The following is an 18,874-nucleotide window of genomic DNA, read 5'->3' as shown; positions in this document are numbered from 1 at the left end:
TTTAGCTACTTTTGAAACACTTCTTTCAGTTGACTGTGCTGCTTTTTTTTTCAAGATTTTATTATGAAAATGTACAAAAACAGGGCAAAGTTGGAGAGCACTGTGCGGGGAGCCACTCTCCATCCAACGCCTCTAGTTTATAGGGACAGCTGACTCTGCCTTGTCCCACAGCTATCCATCCATTCCTCCATCTGCCACCATCCATCCATCTTTTCTTTAAGCCACTGTACAGTTCACCCCTAAACACTCCAGTTACGTATCTCATTAACCCCGGTCCAGTATTTGCTCAAAGGTATCATTTTGGTGACACAGTTTGCAAACAGAGAAATTAGCAACTCTGACGTGTGCAGACACTAACGTGTTGACAATACACACACACAGATAACGACTGCTCCTTGAAGATACTCAGCCTTATAGTCACTGGCATGTGAAAAAGCTCCCTCAGGAGCTCTCCGAGTCAGTCCCCACCCATCCCAGAGGAACTGCTGATGCGATGCAGGCTTTGCCTGGTAAGGACCATCTCATAAACAGCCTCCCCTCTGTGTTTCCCTCCTTCCCAGCATGGCTCCCTACCAAGGATGCTAGGGGGTTCTTTTCCTTTTATTTATATTAATAATCCATTATGTGACTATATCGCAGTATGACTGTACTCCTCCTGACCGCAACAGTTATATAATGAAGAAAATTATTATTCGTTAGCAAATTTCCTCTTAATGGTTCTGCTGAAGGTCGGAGAGACAGCTCAGCTGGAAAAAGCTCTTGCTCTGCAAACCTGACACCTGAGTTTGATTCCCAGAACTCACAGAGGAAGAAAGGAACTAATGCCTGAAATTTGTCCTCCGACCTCTACCTGTGTGCTGTGGCATTCTCAAACACACATGTAATAATAAGTAATGTTTGAGTTGAAAAATAATTCTGTTAGAATTCTCTCATCATCCTAAACAAGCAGGAGACTGGCAAGATAGCTGAGCAGGGAAAAGCACTTGCCTCCAAGCCTGAGGACCTGAGTTCAATCCCAGGCCCCACAAGGTGGAAACAGAAAACTGACACTCAAAAGTTATCCTCTGACCTCCATGTATGCATGCACATACCCACACCCACATGCATGTACACACACTCATACACATGCACACACAAGTGCAAATAAAAAATAACAAAATATAAAGCTAGCACATCCATCACCTGGGAATAAAACATGTAAAAGCTGCTGTGCAGCAACTGAGATGTAGGGCATGAGGGCAGGCCTGGGCTATTGTCTGTTAGTATGATGCCTTAGTTTGCTCCAGTATTTTGCTCTGGTCTTGGTAATTTATATGTAACCAAGCCTTCTATTCTTTGTCACAAAGAGTGTTTTTTCTAGGTAACTGTTTTGGTGAGTGCCAAGAACTCACTTTGACTTCATGTACACTGTAGATGTGTATCAGAATGGTTCCTTAATTCTGCGGCTCATTCCTGCCACAATAGCTAACGAGCACCAGCTATGTTCTAAGTGTGCTTTAGCCTGGGCAAGCAGCAGGAAGAATATATATATATATATGATAGATGCAGATATTGTCCTCATAGGGCTTGCAGTCTGGTGAGCTACACAAACACCAAGCAACTGATGGTTTCATTGCCAGTGTGATCGATACTACCAGAGCAAAAAGCAGATGCTGAGGGCGTGACTGGGTTGTTCCAGGAGACTGAGTGCCAACAGGATTGAGAGTTAAATCGGCAAAGGGAAGGAACCATGCAGAGCCCATGTCGGCAGCAAAGAGAGCTGCATAATCAGAGGCCCGTGTAACCAAAGGTCTAGGAGCATGTGTATGTGAAACGGTAGGGAAGAGAGCTCATCAGGCAGCAAGCTCAGCCTGCCAGCTCCAGCTTCGCAGGGTTTCACAGACTGTTCAAACCATAGGTCCTTGACCGTGGAGTTTGCCATGGGAGCATTCGGTGAGGTTGTCTCTTCTGAGTGAGCACTCTAAATCTCTGGCGCCCAGAGCAGTGCCCGGCATCAATCTGAAGAAGGAGCAAAGCGAGGAAGGAAGAAAGGATGAAGAAGGCGGAGAAGGAGGGAGGGGTGGTTTTAGGCAGAAGTTTTGAGATGTGTGTCTTGTGGAGAACACTGGTTGCAATGTGGGTGGGTGGGAGCAAGCTCAGAACATGGGATCTTCTTGGGCTTGGCTGCCCTCACGGGTACTGCATGGGGTGGGGCGGCTTAAACAACAGACAGTTACTGTCTTGTGTTGCTGGAAGCCGGAGGTTCTCAATGCCATCAGGGTTGATGGCTAGAGAGTGCTTCCCTCCTGGGTTGTAGACAGCCTCCTGCTCACAGTTCCTCCCGTGGCTTTCTCTAGGCACTCTCAGGAGGGGAGGGAGATGTGTAGATATTTATACTGAATCCTCTTACCATAAAAACACCAGTCCTATCAGGTTAGGGGCCCGCTCTAGTGACCTCACTTAACTATCTCCTTAAAAGCCCTGTCTCCACATAGTCAACATATGGGGGAACTCCGTCCCCAGTAGGAGAGAAACCATCCAGGAGGTCACTGGGGCTCAGAGAGCACATCAGCAGCTTGTTTGGGGTGTAGCAGTAAAGACGGGGTGACACTGCAAATAGGTCTACCAGGATCACAGGGGGGCTGCCTGAGGAGGGACGTGGAAGGAAGAGACTGATGGGTTTCTACAGTTAACATGCTGGGCGGTAGCTCCCCAAAGATATGTCCAGGACTCGAGAAGTCTGTGCACATGACCTTATTTGAAGAAAGAAAATTGAAAATGTAATTAACTTGGTAATCAGAGATGAGATCAGTCTGGATTATCCAGGTGGGTCTTAAATCCCATTAGTCTCCCTGTAGACAGAGAGGAGAGGACAGCAGGATGGCTCAGTGAGTAAAGGTGCTTGCTGCTGCCTGATGTGACCTGAGTGTAATCCCTGAGGCCACCACTGCCAGGTAGTGGAGAGAGCTGACTCCAGCAAGCGGTCCTCTGACTTCCACATGCTCACCTTAGCATGTACACACACACACACACACACACACACACACACACACACACACACACCACTTTAAGAAAGATGAAGACAGAGAGAAGGTCCCTACACAGAGAAGACTAAGCAAAGACAGAGTCTACAGGAGAGAGCTGGCCAGAAGGAGCCTCCAAAACCTGGAAAGAACAAGAGGTTTCCCCTAAGCGTTTTCGGGAGAATGTGGTCCTGCTGACATCTTCAGTTTGGACTTCCAGACTCTGGAACTATGAGACAATCATTTCTCTCCTTTCATGGTAATTTGCTAAGGTACCCTTACACCACTAACAGAAAGAGCAACCGTGTATGTGATCATGGCTACGTCATCGGTGAAGAGAAGGGGTACTGAAGAAGCTCGGGTCTTCTAGTTTAGATTTACAAATGCGGACTCTGAGGTGGTGTTAAGATGCCCAAAGCTACTTTGGTCTTTCATAAAGACTCAGCAACTGACAGCTATTACCATTATTGTTTGCTAAGGGATCATGTCTTATAAATTGATCAGGTTTTCCTGGAATCTCAGGCTGGCAGATAGGTTTAAGTTCTGCCAATAGCACAGGAACGCTTAGCTCGCGGCAACTCTGCTTGAACGTAAAAGGTCCTGGTACAAAATCCTATTTGTATTTCTTCACCTCGGGCCGATTTCAAATTCATATGCACTCTGAAAGTCTACATCAGATTTCTCCTGGAAGGTCCAAGGGAAGGTCCAACCCTCCCCACCTCCCCGCTCCCCAGGACTCGGTTCGCAGAGGAAGTCCGCCATCTTGTGGACACTCACGGGTCTAACAGCCTAACTCTTAAGCTCCAAAATGAAGATGAGTAGAGATTGGTTTTAATCGCCTACCACTCCCCCCCCCCCCCCCCACACACACACACACGCTCCTTTATCTTGTTAAAAAGGACAAGACCATGGATGGAAAATCCTCCTAGTCTTCAAAACATCTAAGAGGTGATCAATGAGACCACACCTACAGATGACCCCTTAAGCCTTCCCAGGTCATGGAGACAGGGAAAGCAGTGTTTCCTGAAAATCTTTACTATGTGTCTCAAAACCCTGTAGGACAGTGGTTCTCAACCTGTGGGTTGGGACCCCTTCAGGGTTGAACGACCCTTTCACAGGAGTAGCCTAGGACCATCAGAAGACACAGATATTTACATTATGGTTCATAACAGTAGCAAAATTACAGTTATGAAGCAGCAGTGGAAATAGTTTTTATGGTTGGGGGTCACCACAGCATGAGGAACTGGGTGAAGGGGTCACAGCATCAGGAAGTTTGAGAACCACCGCTCCAGAGAAACCCCTTATTTCAGGAATGTCATCTGCTGCGTCCCACAGGTCGAGAAACCCTGGTCTAAAGAATGAAACAGAAGGGAAAACCCTTCTGAGCAGTTTAAAGAAATTTAGTTACAAGGAAAGGGGGACAGTCAAGGACCCAAGTGCAGGATCTGAGGTGACAAAGACTCTTTAGAATAAAAAATGATGAGGCAGATGGTTGTGTAAATGAACCCAGAGAGGAGCTGTTGGAGCGGTAGCTTACACAACAGAAAAAGGCTGAAGTGGTAAACACTTTAATGCCTTTCGTTCTAAGAAGTGCATGAGCAAATGCGTGTTGGAAATGTTGGTTTTGCTGGTGGGAGAGAAATGTAAATATGTATAATACGTAAATACTTTTTACGGTAAGAGGGCATGATGAGAAAGGAGGCTAGCTGCTGAAAAGCTGTGTGTAGTCACTCACTTCAGAAATTGTCACAATGTTTTCCTGGCTCTGAACGTATAGGAGCTTTGGAAAGAAGCACATAAATACTAACCCGATAGGCCAGGCCTAGTGGTGCATGCCTTTAATCCCAGCACTGGAAAAAGGCAGTTCAAGGCCAGTCTGTTTTACATAGTGAGTTCCAGGACAGCCAGGAGTATGTAGAGAGACCCTGTCTCAAAAAACAAAAGAAAAACATTTAAGAAAGAGAGAGAGAGAGAGAGAGAGAGAGAGAGAGAGAGAGAGAGAGAGAGAGAGAGAGAGAGATGCAGTTAGGTTCTCTCTCTCTCTCTCTCACACACACCCACACCCACACCCACACACACACACACACACACACTCACACACACACACACACACACACACTTCTTTTTTCCTTTCCTTTCTTTCTATTCTTTACTTCCATTTCAGGTTTATGCTTGTTTTGTTTTTTTCTCATTTGCTTTTTTAGTATGAGAAAGCACAGCCTTAGACTAGGGGAAACAGGCTTTGGAGCTACACCTCTCTACAAGAGTTCAAACCCGATTTTCTTCCATCCCTCCACCATCTGGAAGACCTTAGCAAGTCACTTAGACCCACTAGGAGTCACTTTCCCATCAGTCAAATGGGGACAGCGTCAACCCTGCCTCCAGGGCACCCCAAAGAAAAAAGACAACACAGCAAGGCCGATGTCACACTCCTCCACTAGTGGGCATCGCGAGACCGTCCTAGGACTGAGGATGGAGGGGAGGCTCGCCCCCGCCGTCTGAATCCTGGCCCCGCTAGCTCGGCCCCTGCCTGCTGCGCCCCGCCCTTCCTTCCGGGTCCTGCCCCGCTAGCCCCGCCCCCGCCCGCTGAGCCCCGCCCCTCCTTCTGGGTCCTGCCCCACCAGCCGGGCCTCGCCCTCTGGCCACGCCTCTCTGGCCACTGGCCGGGCCCTCCAGCTTCCAGGCCATGGCGACTGCAGCGGCTCCCTGGGCTCCCGGCTTGTGGCGGGCCTGCAACGCGCTCATGGCAGCCTTCTTCGGCCTGGCCGCCGTAGTGCAGGTCAGGCGGACTGAGAAGGGCGGGTATCGGGACCGCGGAGACGCCCGAGCAGCCAGTTCGCAGGGTGGAGCAGAATTGGGGTTTACATTTCCCGAACCTGCTGAGCCCTCTCAATCAGAACACGGATAAGTTTGTGTGATTAAGCAACATTCTGAGAGCCTGACCTGGCGGCCCCGCGTGCACGGGCACGCAGCTGATCACTCAGAAAATGGACCCAGAACCGCAGCTCTGGCACTTACCGAACCTTCAGCTCCCGTGAGACTGAATGGCTTTCTGTGCCTGGGAGGAAGGGGAAAACAGAACTGACACCATCTTTACCCTTCCCAGACCGCTTCCCACCCATCCTCAGGATAACCCCACTCGTTTCTTGAGATCTAGGGTCTTAAAACACCCGTGTGGTTCATAGGAAATCCCAAGCAGTTCTTTTCAAAGGATGTGTGGCTGTGTATTAGAGTTACCTGTTGTATTCAACTGGGAGTCCCTTCAGCCGTCCTGATGTGCAAACAGCTAGACAGTTCAAAGGTATTCAGTAGTACCCTTAGCTCACTGCAGCGCCTGGCAATGAATAGTAAACATAAAGTCAGACCAGGCATAGGACATGTCAGGTCTAATGTCAGCTAACATCTTAATGTTTTGACCATTCTAGGTGAACGATCCAGATGCAGAGTTCTGGGTGGTGAGTATGAGCTACTATATCCCTTCATTTGACACAACTGTACATCTGATCCCAGTGGCATTTGCCTAAAACCTGAAAAATCAACACTTTTGTGAGCTTGTTTTCCTAATTTTTCTCCTTGAAGGGAGAAATCACTGTGATAATATAACTTGCTGGAGGGTGTGAATTCGGGACTTTCTGGAGACATGGAAGTCTTTCCACAGAAAGAGCCTATCCCAGTAACTCTTTTCCCCTTGACAGTCATGTCACCAGTCATGACAATTCGAGTTCCTGTCATTTATTAAGGACCTACAACTTGCTAGTCACTTGACATGCATTATGCTGACCTTTATGACGGCCATCACAAGGATGTGCATTGGTTATATCCAGCCATGTGTTTTGTTTTGTTTTTGTTTTTAACCTCAGACCACAAAAGACAGTCTTGGAGGGAAACTGTATAATATCACTGAAGAAGGAACTCATTCTTGGGTTTGAGGACAGTGTTCACAAATGACAACACCAGGAATTACAGAGCAAAGTTCTAGTATGGTTTTGGTGTTTGCCCAGTAGAACCATAGTATGAAACTGCTTGTTATCCAGAGTCTCTAGTCCCCAAATCAAATGACCTTCTTTTCAGCACTTTGGTCCATAGCCTGAATTCCAACTGTATTTCTCTTCGGGAAGCTTCATGTTGCATCTCCAAAAGACTACAGCAAATAGCCATCTGTGCCACCATGCTATTCCTTAAAACATGCCCAAGATCCCACCCAAGCCCTTTCCTTCCCAAGCCCACTCCTCCTGTTGACCCGGCCATTTCTGTTCTCAGCACAACTACCCAGGCAGCTTTACTCAAAACCTATCATCTTTAACATCACTGCCTTGAGATGCCATCAGAAGTAAAAGTGAAAAGGAATTCAACAAAACCCATTCTAGGTATAGTTATGTGCACAGTGCCTGAGCATTCCACCACACTTGTATACGGATAATGGAAAACAGGTCACACGCTCTGATGGGTGGCCTCTCTCACTCCCGTTCAGTCCTCCATCACTTCTCACAAACAGCCTTATAAACTCTTGTGTCTGCCTCCTGTCTCCTGGAAGGCTACCTGTATGCCACTGTCTGTGTCTAAATATTGTGATTCCCCAAGCTAAGTTAGAGATCCTCTTTTTAGTCTTTAGGCTTATCATAGCATGGCCCCACCCACATTTCCAGCATGGCCTTTGAAGTCTAATCCAGAAACATTGGCTACAGTGCCTCGCCCCTACAGTGCTGCTGTCTGCCCAGGCTTCTGGAACAGTCTCAGATGCTGTCTCATCCCCCAAAAATGGTTACTCTGCCTCTCCCAGAGGATCTGACCATCTTTCCTTTGAACCCTTATTATAGCAACAGTGCGTTTGGCTTGTATTCTGTGCAGCCAGCTTCCAGGAGGAAAAGGACACATTCTCCCTCTTCTTAGGAGCCTTTACAAAAGCTTCCTCATAAAAATCCTCCCGAGTAAAGTGCAGAATGGATGGATGCACAGATAAACAATACTATGTTACTTTCTAGGCTCTGGGGACTAGGATCTCACCCAGCTCATTTCCACAGTCCCTGCTTCACCTTGTTCATGGAGGCCATTTGCATAGGATGCTCACAGAGGCAAATAGTGGAATGTGGATTATAACAAGGGGTTAGAAAAATACAGAACACATCACTTGGGAAACTCAAAGGGTCGCTTGGTGGTCAGTAGTGACACAGAGGGCCTGAGCTTTCTCTTCTCAGCCATCCTCATGTTCTCAGAACAGCTGCTGCGGCTCCAGCCCTCGAATCCCCAGAGAAGTGTATCTAACATAAGAAGAATCAAAGCAGGAACAAGACAGGTTTTCCTCCTGTGTTTTCTTCCCTTAAGTTGCCGAGAAAATGTTTGCTGAGAAGCCCCTTGAGCGGGTGCTGTTTGGTTTACACAGATCAGCATCCCACGTTGTTGGGGTCCCAACCTGATTCCGAAGCAACCATGCTATGTATGTCATCAACTTGGAACCTGGAACACCTTCCATTATATTTCTGGACATGGACCATTTCCTGCAGTCAAAGAGGTTGAAAAAACAGTTTTGCAGTGAACAAGAATTAGAAATGAGTCCAGGGTACATTTTTTTTTTTTTTTGAGCTGAGGATCGAACTCAGGGCCTTGCGCTTGCTAGGCAAGCGTTCTACCACTGAGCTAAATCCCCAACCCCATCCAGGGTACATTATGACACCATTGAATTAAATTCTGTTAATTTATGTGAGTGCTATGATACCTTTAGTTTTTCCATAGTTAAAAAAAAAAAATCAACAAAGGACTGGCAAGATGGCTCAGTGGGTAGAATTGCCCGTCCCAAGGCCTGACAAACTGATTTTGGCCCTGGTGACCTACATGAAAGTAGAATGAGAGAACCAACCCCACAAAGTTGTCCTCTGACCACCAGACACATACACTGCACACACATAGATACATACATACATACACATACAGGCACACACTCATTCACTCATAAGATAATAAACTAATTAAATTTATTAAATCCCAACAGTAACAGAAAAGAACATAAGTGCATTGCACTGGGTTCATATTTTTGCTGAGCATTGTTTTAGCTTGTATACTAGAAACAATTCTTTTCAGTCTCTCTGTCCCCAGTTTTTTTCATCTTCTTCTATTATAGTTAGGGGAAAGCATTTTAATAAGGATTATTACATCACAGTTGCTCTGAGAGACTTACTTAGTTTAAAGGATAAATTTGTTCCTATGTGTATAATATACTGTAACAAGGCTGTGTAATCTGTTAAGTCAGATATCTAGGCATTTGAATGCACATTTTAAAAATCTATGCCGGACATTTCTCACAGAGCACAATTAAATATTGTATGATGTATGCTTGCTTATTGTCTTCTGTCTCTAATTCTCTCTATCTCTGTCTGTCTCACTCCTGGGTAGCCGAGTCACAGTTTTCCATTTGGAATGGGACTGATCCCTGACTTCTCCAGTGTGTTCTTAGAAGAGCAGCAGTGGCCCCTCCAGGGACTTGTCAGAATGCTGAGACCTACTGTCGACCTCCCCAATCAGCACCTGCATTTAAATAAGACCCCAGGTGATCCTTACATGCTAAAGACTTGGAAGTGTAGGGCTATCCCCAAGGAGTGTGACTGCCCAACTGTCAGGGACAACCTGACATACAGATACCAATTCTCTGACATTCCAGTCACCAACTAGAATGGAACAGGAAGGACAGATTCAAATGCCAGCTCTGTGATCTAAATGCATGCTCTGCTCAAGGTGAAAACGGTCACTTAAAACAGACAGCTCTGATAACTTCCGAAGAGACTAAAGGTTCCTGTTCTAAACACTGCAATTGTGAAGTGGCTTTCTCTCTTGGAAAGTCTCCAGGTTTTATGAACCTATTCTCTCTTCTTGCCTTCAACTGCACACACACACACACACACACACACACACACACACACACACACACACACTCATGCTTTGCAGCCAGAGTTTGTTATGATGAGGCTTGGGAATGGGACTTCTTCAGGGCCAATCTTCCAACTCCCTTTCCAAAAGGAAGAGCCTGGTCTCAGTACTGGGCACATCAGGCCCACACATTATTTGGATGCTTTCCTGTGACCTCACTTGCAGAGGTGGAATACTGAATCACATCACTTGCAGGAATCATGTGGTCCATGGGGTCCAGCCCAGCAGGGCCATCTGGCCATTCCCAGCTGGTCTGAGACAGGGTTTCTCTGTGTAGCTTTGGCACCTTTCCTGGAACTCACTCTGTAGCCCAGGCTGGCCTTGAACTCACAGAGATCTGTCTGCCTCTGCCTCCAGAGTGCTGGGATTAAAGGCATGCGCCACCACCGCCCACATTCCCACTCTGTTTTTAAGAGAATGTTGTTTTATGCAAGCAAGGAAGGTCACTGGGTGTGGAAGTTGCTTGGGAGAGACTGGGAGGCCAGCATTGACTAAAAAATCTGCTCATACCTACAGCTTGGGGATGCAAAGCATTTCCTGGAAGCGCTGACCAAGGGAGGTAAAAATTACAACCTGATGTGGTGATGAGGTCACAGTAGAGTAGCAGAAGTTATCACATCCTCAGTGACTACTAAAGCAGGAAAATTGTACAGCGTGGGGACCACCGATCACACTTTTATTTGCTAGATCCTCTGAATGTAGCACATGTTGATCGTACTCCCATTTTCAGTGCTGGGAATGAGGACACTCTATTACTGGGCTGAACTCCCAGGTTTGGGCACACTTCCTAACCCTCCCATGTCCTTTTTGCTAACAGGTGGTGTACACGATCCCTGCAGTACTTACCCTGCTTGTTGGGGTTAATCCTCTCGTCACAGGTATGAACAGTGGATTCTCCGTGGAGGTTCAGTGAATCAGAGTTCTTAGAATGGTGAGAATCTACCTGGCCAACTCCCAAGAGAAAACCAGGATTCCAGGCATTTCCTCTCCTTTCTCATAATGAGGGGCTCCTTTTCACCTAGACTATCCTAGGAAGACTTCCCAAGGTCTTGGCGTACTGGCCATTATCAACAGAGACTCAAGACTTCTTGGGCTGATCGTTTTTATGAGATTTAGCTCAGAAGGGAGATGGGTTTGGTCACTGCACTCCAGCTAGTGTCAAATGGGCATCAATCACAGAGATAATCTTGTCTTCTCAAACTCAGGGGCAACCATTGCTACTTACGTATTTTTTTTCTTTCTAATCCAGATCAACTCCTTTACACATTCTTAGAACAACACCACTCCTGTTGACTACTTTCTTATTCGGGATTTATTCAAAGTCTATGTATACAAACTGCCGCTTGTGTATAGAAAGTGCTTATCATGTCTGTAACACACCACTACGTTTTTCATTGGTATATGTTGCTCCTTCCAATCTCTGTAAGTACATAATACTTACAGCAACAGCAACGTATGGCATGCTTTTATGTGTCTCCCTATTAGGTGCAAGCTCCTTACAAGCAAGACCATGCTTTATGCCTCCTTACATAAGCTTACATGTACTATTCCACTAGGCTAAGCAACAGAAAGTCTGAGGCCAGGTGCTGGTGATGGGCAAGTGGTGTGGGAAGTGTGGCTCTCCCAAGAAAGTGAGTGAATTCCCATAAAGCAAGTAAAAGAGAACACTTGCTTCTGGATTCAACCTGATTCAACAGCTGCAGGATATGCACTTGTAGGCAATTTCATCTGGAAGAGTGTGTCTACGATACATGTGCTGTTCTGTGTGCTGTGGGCTGGAGGCTTGGCATACCACTTCTTGCTTCATGCACAGCAGAACATCCTAAACGAGGAAGAAGGCAGGTGAGCAGTGACTTTTGCTCTTTGGAGGGGTGGGGCAGACCTGAGTAATCCTTTACAACAGCAACTCACCTGTGCACAATGATGATTTAACTCCCCTAAATGTATCAAGAGGAGCAGAGGCAGTAACAAAGACATTATAGGATGAAGAAAGTGTGGAAATGGGGGAGCCAGGATTCAAACCCAGGATCGCCTCTTGGATTCCACTATCACAGTTCTCATAGCTATTACCAATTCCACAACTAGTAAGGGCATAGTACAGTAACATTCCAGTCTGATAAGCTGGTGACATCCTGAGTCACTCTTAGGTCAAAGTCTTATGTGTAAGTGCAACCAGCCACCTCAGGAATCATTACTTTGAGTCAACCTCTACCAGCTTTGTTTGGTGTATCACATATTACCTCCCTTGGTCAGAACCATATATTCTGATCTTCCTTTGTTTGGATCCCAGCCTTACTAAGAGACCTTTACTTTCTTTCTTCCCTGCTGCTGGTCTGCTGACAGCATGCTCCAGAGACTTGTATGTTTGGTGTCACTGACAGGGTGTGGTTTGCTCTGGACCCTAGCCTATATGTTTTGGGTCACTATCTGGACACTCCTTGGGGGAGGGGGTGAGAAGGCATGGTGTCAATGACACAGACACAGGGAGTCAGGTGAGAAGCAAGCAGTGGACTCGTTTATTGTGGATATGGGGCAAACCTATATACCCCCTCCCAATTTCCCATTGGCAGCTGAAGATTCTCTTAGCTGTGTTTTCTCTTTCTCATGGCCCCTAGCATTCTGATGGTTGTGGGTCACCAATCACCAAGTGCAGCAGCAGACTTCAAGTTGGCTCAGTGGGAAGTAGCCAGCACACATGCCTATGCACACTACCTGGAACAGGGCAGCTTAGGTTTTATCAGGCTAGCTGGCTGCCCTCCTCCTATACCTATGTAAACTGGAGAGAAGGCCAGGCTGGGTCTGCAGATGGTGATATACACTAAATGGGTTAGCTTGAAGCCTAAGATTCAGGGTGGACTTGAAGTGGGGCCTCCAGTGTCAGTGACAATTTGCTTATTCTTCAGCCAGTGTAAGAGGCACACATATCTGACACACAACTCCATGAGTACATTCCCCTCAACACTATTAGTCTGATTAATATTACAAGCTCTTATTCTCCCTGCAATCTCCCCCAGCTCTCTCAGTGTGTGTTTAGATTTTTTTATTGGTTCAAGCTCCTGCAAAGCACTGACACCTTTTAAAAACATGAAACCAATGACAGATGAGCCCCCTGGCTGTCTTTGGGGCTGTACCACTCCTAGTGGCATGCAGGGGGAGAGCGGCAGCCACTTCATAATGGGAAACATGGTGTCTTCCAGGGAGCTGTCTGGCCTGGTGATCATCACAGCATGGATGGCACTGTGTCACAGTTCAGCAAAGTAAGTTCCACTCATCAGTTAAAAATCAAGGGCTCCGGGGCTGGAGAGACATCTCAGTAGTGAAGAGCACTGGCTGCTTTTCCAGAGGACCTGAGTTCAATTTCCAGCATCCACAGATTGGCTCATAGCTGGCTATCTGTGAGCTCTAGTCCCAGGGGAGTTAATGCCCTCTTCTGGCCTCCACAGGTACCAGGCATACAAGTGGTGCACAGATTACATGTAGGCAAAACACTCAACACATAATTTTTTTTTGCCCAAATGTATTTGAAAGTAAATGTCCTAATGTCCAAATATACATGGTTTCTATGTCAATTACACTATGTTCAGAGAATATGCTTTGTAGGATATAAGTTCTTTGAAATATGTAGGGAGTATTTTATGCCTGAGCTTATAGTATTTTTGAAATAATGTGTAAGTGAAAAGAAAGTGGATTCTGCCAGGTGTGTGTGTGTGTGTGTGTGTGTGTGTGTGTGTGTGTGTGTGCACATGCATGAGCACACACACATATCTGTTTGTAACAGGGTCTCATGTAGCCTAGGCTGGCCCCAAACTCACTATGTAGCAGAGGATGACCTTGAACTCTTGATCTTCCTGTTTTATCTCTTAAATACTGGGATTATAGGCATGTGCCACTACATCCTGGCTGGTAAGACACTTGTTAATGGCCAAATGTTCAGTTCATCAAGAAGATATAGCCATTCTAAATGTGTATGTCCCCAATAACATTGCCTCCAAATAGATATAATAATTGTTGCCAGTTAAAAACAAAAATTCACAATTATTTTGTGAGATATTAACACACTTCTCCTGTTCATTAATACAAACAAAAGGCAGCGTGGATTCATACGATATTACTTACACAATAAGACACTAGACCTCATGAACACTCTAGGACATGTGATTAGGGATTAAAGAATCTGGTGCTGGGAGAAGATGGTTTGGCTGATAAAGCACTTGCAGGGAAAGCCTGAGGACCTGAGTTCAGGTTCCCAGCACCAAGTAGATCTGTGCACTCATGTAACCCCAGTACTTAAGTGACTGGAGACTGATGGGTTCTAGGTGCTTGTTGGCCAGCCCATCTAGCCAATCTGTGAGCTCTGGGTTCTGTGAGAGGCCCTGCCTTCAAAAAAGGTGGACCTGAGGCTGGTGAGATGCCTCAGCAGTTAGGAGCACCTGCTGTTCTTGAAGAAGACCTGAGTTCAGTTTCCAGCACCTACATGGTATCTCACAACAGTCTATAGTTCTAGTCCTGGGGGATCCAATGCCCTTTTGGCCTCCAGGGGTACCAGGTAGGTACACATGTGGTGCTCTTACATACATGCAGGCAAACACTTATACACACAAAATAAAAATAAATCTTAAAACAACTGTAGACAGTGATAAGACAGTCAATGTCAACCTCTGGCCTACACACACACACCTGGCAGAATCCACTTTCTTTTCCCTTGCACATGATTTCAAAAACACTATAGGCTCAGACATAAAATACTCCCTACATATTTCAAAGAACTTATATCCTACAAAGTATATTCTCTGAACATAGTATAATTAACATAGAGACCATTAACAACAATAAAGTTAGACAATTGCTGTATATTTGGAAATTAGGAAATTTGCTTTCAAGTACATTTGGGCCAAGAAAGAAAGCACAGTAGAAATCAGAAACATCTGAAACTGAAAGGGGTAATGCTAACATGTATGAAATGTGGCTTAAAACCACGCTCAGACATCAATTCTGAACTTCAGCATGTATTTGATATGAGGGGTGAAGAGGCCGGGATGAATGAGCTAGGCTTCACGCTGAGAAGAACATCAAATTAACCCCCCAATAAGAAAATAAGCATTAGTAAACCAAATAAATGAAAAATTGACATACAAACATAAGAGAAACATAAGGCCAAATATGGATTCTCTAAAATTATCACATTAATAAGCCCTGGTAAGACCTAAAATTAAAAAATATATACATATAAGAGCAAGATCCTGAGGAGGCATAAATAAAAGAGACATTAGGCATAAACAAGAACACACAGCACAACTAATGGATTAAGTCCTTGGATAGCACTGCAAACAACTTTGTGCACTGTACTTAAAATCCTAGACTAAGTCAACAAGTTCATCAAACAGTCAGTTGACTTAGAGTTATCGTCAACGCTGGAAGGCATTTTAGTGAATTCCTATTCTGGACTTGATATATAAAATGTATTCATTTATTGTTGAAGTGCTGGAGACTAAATATAGGGCTTGTATATGCTAAGGCATTTGTTCAACCAGTGAGCTATATCCCCAGATTTCTTTACTTTTTGAGGCAAGATCTCAGTTGCCCAGTCTGGCCTTGAACTCACTTTCTACCAGGCTGGTCATGTATCTTCAATCCTCCTGCCTCAGGCTCCTGAGTAGTTGGGATTACAGGCCTGCATCACCAGATCTGTGGCCACCCTCTGGAGCATGGTCAACCTGCCAGGGACCACACCCTTAAAGAAAGCTGGCTCTCCCTCACTCCCGGTTTGTTGTGGGGTAGGGGACCAAGAGTCCCTCCTCACTCAGCTGGATCTTCCTAACTTCTTGGAAGTTTAGTTCATCACTTTTCAGTCTTTTTGGTAAGTAGGACTTCAATTTTTTCTAAATTTTTCCTAAAATACAACTCTAGACATAGATGGCATGGTTGAAGAAATCAAACAGGAAGGAAGAACCGTGCTGACCATTAGCAAATACCTCTGGAACAGGAAGGAAGGACTGTGCTGACCATTAGCAAATACCTCTGGAACAGGAAGGAAGGACTGTTTTCCAACTCACATGGTGAGGGCAGGACAACTCTATAACAAAATTTACCAAAACATTAAAAAAATAAAATTATAGTAACTTCACTCATAAGCACAAATGGCAAAACCTTTAAGGATTTTATTGTTATGAAAAAAAAAACTGTAAAAATCACTTAAAATTACCAAACAACAAACATTTCTAGAGAAAGCAATAGTAACAAGACCTTGGGAAAAGTTGAGCAGGGTGGTACATCTTCTTATCCCAACACTCAGGGGGTGAGGCGGGAGGATTGCTACAAGTTCAAGGCCAGCCTGAGCTACGTAACAAATGTAAGGCCAGCAAGGGCTACACAGCAAAACCCTGCCTCAAACATGGGAGGGAAAGATTTCTTATGAGGGGGCAAAAAAATAGGGAAAGATCAATTGTAGTATAATCTAATTAATCAATACTCCTCAGAACAGTGTTTGGAAAAGGCAATTGCAACATCTATCAAGATTAAGTATATAAAGATTTTATGCAAAATATTAAGTTCAATAAAGGGAAACTATTAAGATGCAATGTTTTACCAATTCAAACTGCATGCATATTTCCAAAGTGATTTGTTTTCTTGGACTTCCTAATCCTTTTTATTTTTCTAGGAATCCAGTTGGTGGAAGAACGCACTTGGCTATTGCCATTGTGATCACTCTTTTCCCACTCATTTCATGGGTCTATGTATACATAAACAAGGAGATGCGCTCCTCCTGGCCAACTCACTGCAAGACAGTCATTTAGATGAATTCAATGTTTAAATTAGTATTTTAATATTTTATGCACACTAATGTATAAATAAGCCAGGAAAGAGGACAGTTTCCTGGTTTACTTCAAGAAATCTGAGTGAATATTAGAGATGATTTAAGATCTTGAGAATTTAACAAGGTACCTACAGCATGCTGGAAGATTGAACAGGATAGATAAGAAGTGGGGTCTGATTCTTCAGAGGCCTCTTCTTGGACAGCAGGGGAACAAGCACTGAGCAGAAATCTGAGTTTGAATTCAGCTTTCGCACTATGTAACGGAGGCTGAACCATAATGTCCTGGTGGATATTTCCTTCTAATAAAGTAGGATATCAGAGCTCCTTGGTCACCGCAACCAAACTGATGTGAAGGCACTCTGAGACAAAACAGGATTACAAAGGGTTGTATGTGATTGGAGTGAGAGAGAGGCAGAGGTTGGGTAATATGCTGACACAGAGGTAACTCAAGACTGCAATTCCAAACTAATCCCAGTATACTTACCTGGTTCAGTGACATGAACCAAGGAAAGCTCTAGAACAGGTGAGCCAAATGATAGATAGGCTTGTCTTGCAATGAAAGTAGAAAAACAGTAGAAATTAAAGAAAGTATAGAAAAGAGGAATTTGGAATATAGAAAAGACGAATAGGGAATATTAATAATAATTTCTTACACTCAGTGAAAAATAAGATGGAAATCTATACATTTGTTTAATGAATATTGATATGACCACACTGAGAGCACTAGAGGGCAACACCATCCAACAGAACATCCAACATGTTGTTATGGAGCACTTGACTTGTGGGCAGGGTAACCAAAGAAGTAAATTCTTAACTTTTGTACTTTCAGAAGCAGATGCTCAATTGCCAGAAAAAGTTAAATGTGCTGGGAATGACACGTGTGTGTGTGATCTACAGGTGAAGTATTTGTAAGAGTTTAGTGTCAGGTGAATGCACTTCTGAACAAAACACAATAGAGTTTAGAGACATAAACACAGAATGTGTTTTATACTGATTGTATACTGAAAAAATATTTTGAAATAAATTAGGCTAAATAAAATATATTGTATTTACTTTTTAAAGTGTGACTGCTTGAGAGTGTTAGATTATTTAATTAGCTCACATGGCCTGTCAGGTATCTGGATGGGAAGTTTATCTAGGCTGGAATGAAACTCTGTAACCAGATGACTGGTTTGGATGAGAATGGCCCCCACATGCCTGAATGGTCCCCAAGTGATAGCACTGTTTGGGTAGGCTAGAATGTGTGGCCTTGCTGGAGGGAGTAGTCACTGGGAATGAGATTTGAGGTTTCAAAAGACTCAGGCCATTCCCAGTGTCTCTCCCTGCCTCCTCCTTTCATCACAAGATATAAGCTCTCAGCTGTTCCTGCCACCGTGCCTTCGTTCGCCATCACGGACTCTAACCATCTCAAAGTTTTCAACCTGTGGGCTGCAACCCCTTTGGGCGTCGAAGGACCCTTTCACAGGGGTCACCTGAAACCATCTGCATGTCAGATATTTATATTTCATAACAGTTGCAAAATTAGTTATGAAGCAGCAACGAAAATAATTTTATGGCTGGTGGTGACCACACCATGAGGAACTGTATTAAAAGGTCGCAGCATTAGGAAGGTTGAGAACCACTGCTCTGGAACAGCAAGTCCCAAATTAAACGCTTTCTTTGATGAGTTGCCTTGGTCATGGTGTTTTGTCTCAGAAATAGAAAAGTAAGGTAAGATGTCATTCAGGAGACTTAAGAAATGCTTAAGTAGAATTAGTACCTATCATGCCAAAAGAGTGGGAATGAGTCTGATATTCTATTCTATACCCTATAATGCAGCAGTACTCTGTAAATACTAAAGGGATATTTATTTTTGATATCAAGGAAAAATAAAATTTATATTAAAGCAAGTACAGTGCAGTTGGAGTCAATAAAATATATGTCAAAGATTTTGAGTTTCCCAGTGTCCCTTTAGCCTACATGCTCTTTATAACTTTCATATCTTCTTTAGAACTAGTTGTAATAAACCCAATCCATTTGGAAATTCAACATAGGCACTATTGATCCTCCAAATAGGCTTGATTTCTGTGTAAATGACTCATATGTTCAAAACATATATTAGTTCCCTCTATCAGACTAGTATGGCTGTAAATATACATAG

General features: G+C 44.4%; 1 protein-coding gene across 1 annotated transcript; it reads left to right on the top strand.

Annotated features, from left to right (window-relative positions):
* Nucleotides 1-5,631: 5,631 nt before the first annotated feature.
* Tmem220 (transmembrane protein 220) lies at nt 5,632-17,284 on the top strand. Its single transcript, XM_052756858.1, has 6 exons — nt 5,632-5,781; nt 6,428-6,457; nt 10,738-10,798; nt 11,639-11,762; nt 13,118-13,177; nt 16,579-17,284. Exons 1-6 carry the CDS (start codon nt 5,689-5,691, stop codon nt 16,712-16,714), a joined length of 504 nt encoding a protein of 167 aa, XP_052612818.1. The 5' UTR covers nt 5,632-5,688; the 3' UTR covers nt 16,715-17,284.
* The last annotated feature ends 1,590 nt before the right edge of the window (nt 17,285-18,874 follow it).

Source organism: Peromyscus californicus, unplaced genomic scaffold (assembly GCF_007827085.1).
Source record: "Peromyscus californicus insignis strain IS unplaced genomic scaffold, ASM782708v3 Scaffold_3__1_contigs__length_106647218, whole genome shotgun sequence".
In the NCBI taxonomy this organism is placed as follows: domain Eukaryota; kingdom Metazoa; phylum Chordata; class Mammalia; order Rodentia; family Cricetidae; genus Peromyscus; species Peromyscus californicus.
This window is presented reverse-complemented; position numbering and strand designations above follow the sequence as displayed.

What these genes read in the sequence shown, in the direction of transcription:
- Tmem220 (XM_052756858.1), top strand. Translation starts at nt 5,689, where the DNA reads ATGGCGACTGCAGCGGCTCCCTGGGCTCCCGGCTTGTGGCGGGCCTGC. An exon ending in GGTTAATCCTCTCGTCACAG is followed by an intron (nt 10,799 to 11,638) that starts GTATGAACAGTG and finishes ATGCACTTGTAG; the next exon opens with GCAATTTCATCTGGAAGAGT. An exon ending in CTAAACGAGGAAGAAGGCAG is followed by an intron (nt 11,763 to 13,117) that starts GTGAGCAGTGAC and finishes GGTGTCTTCCAG; the next exon opens with GGAGCTGTCTGGCCTGGTGA.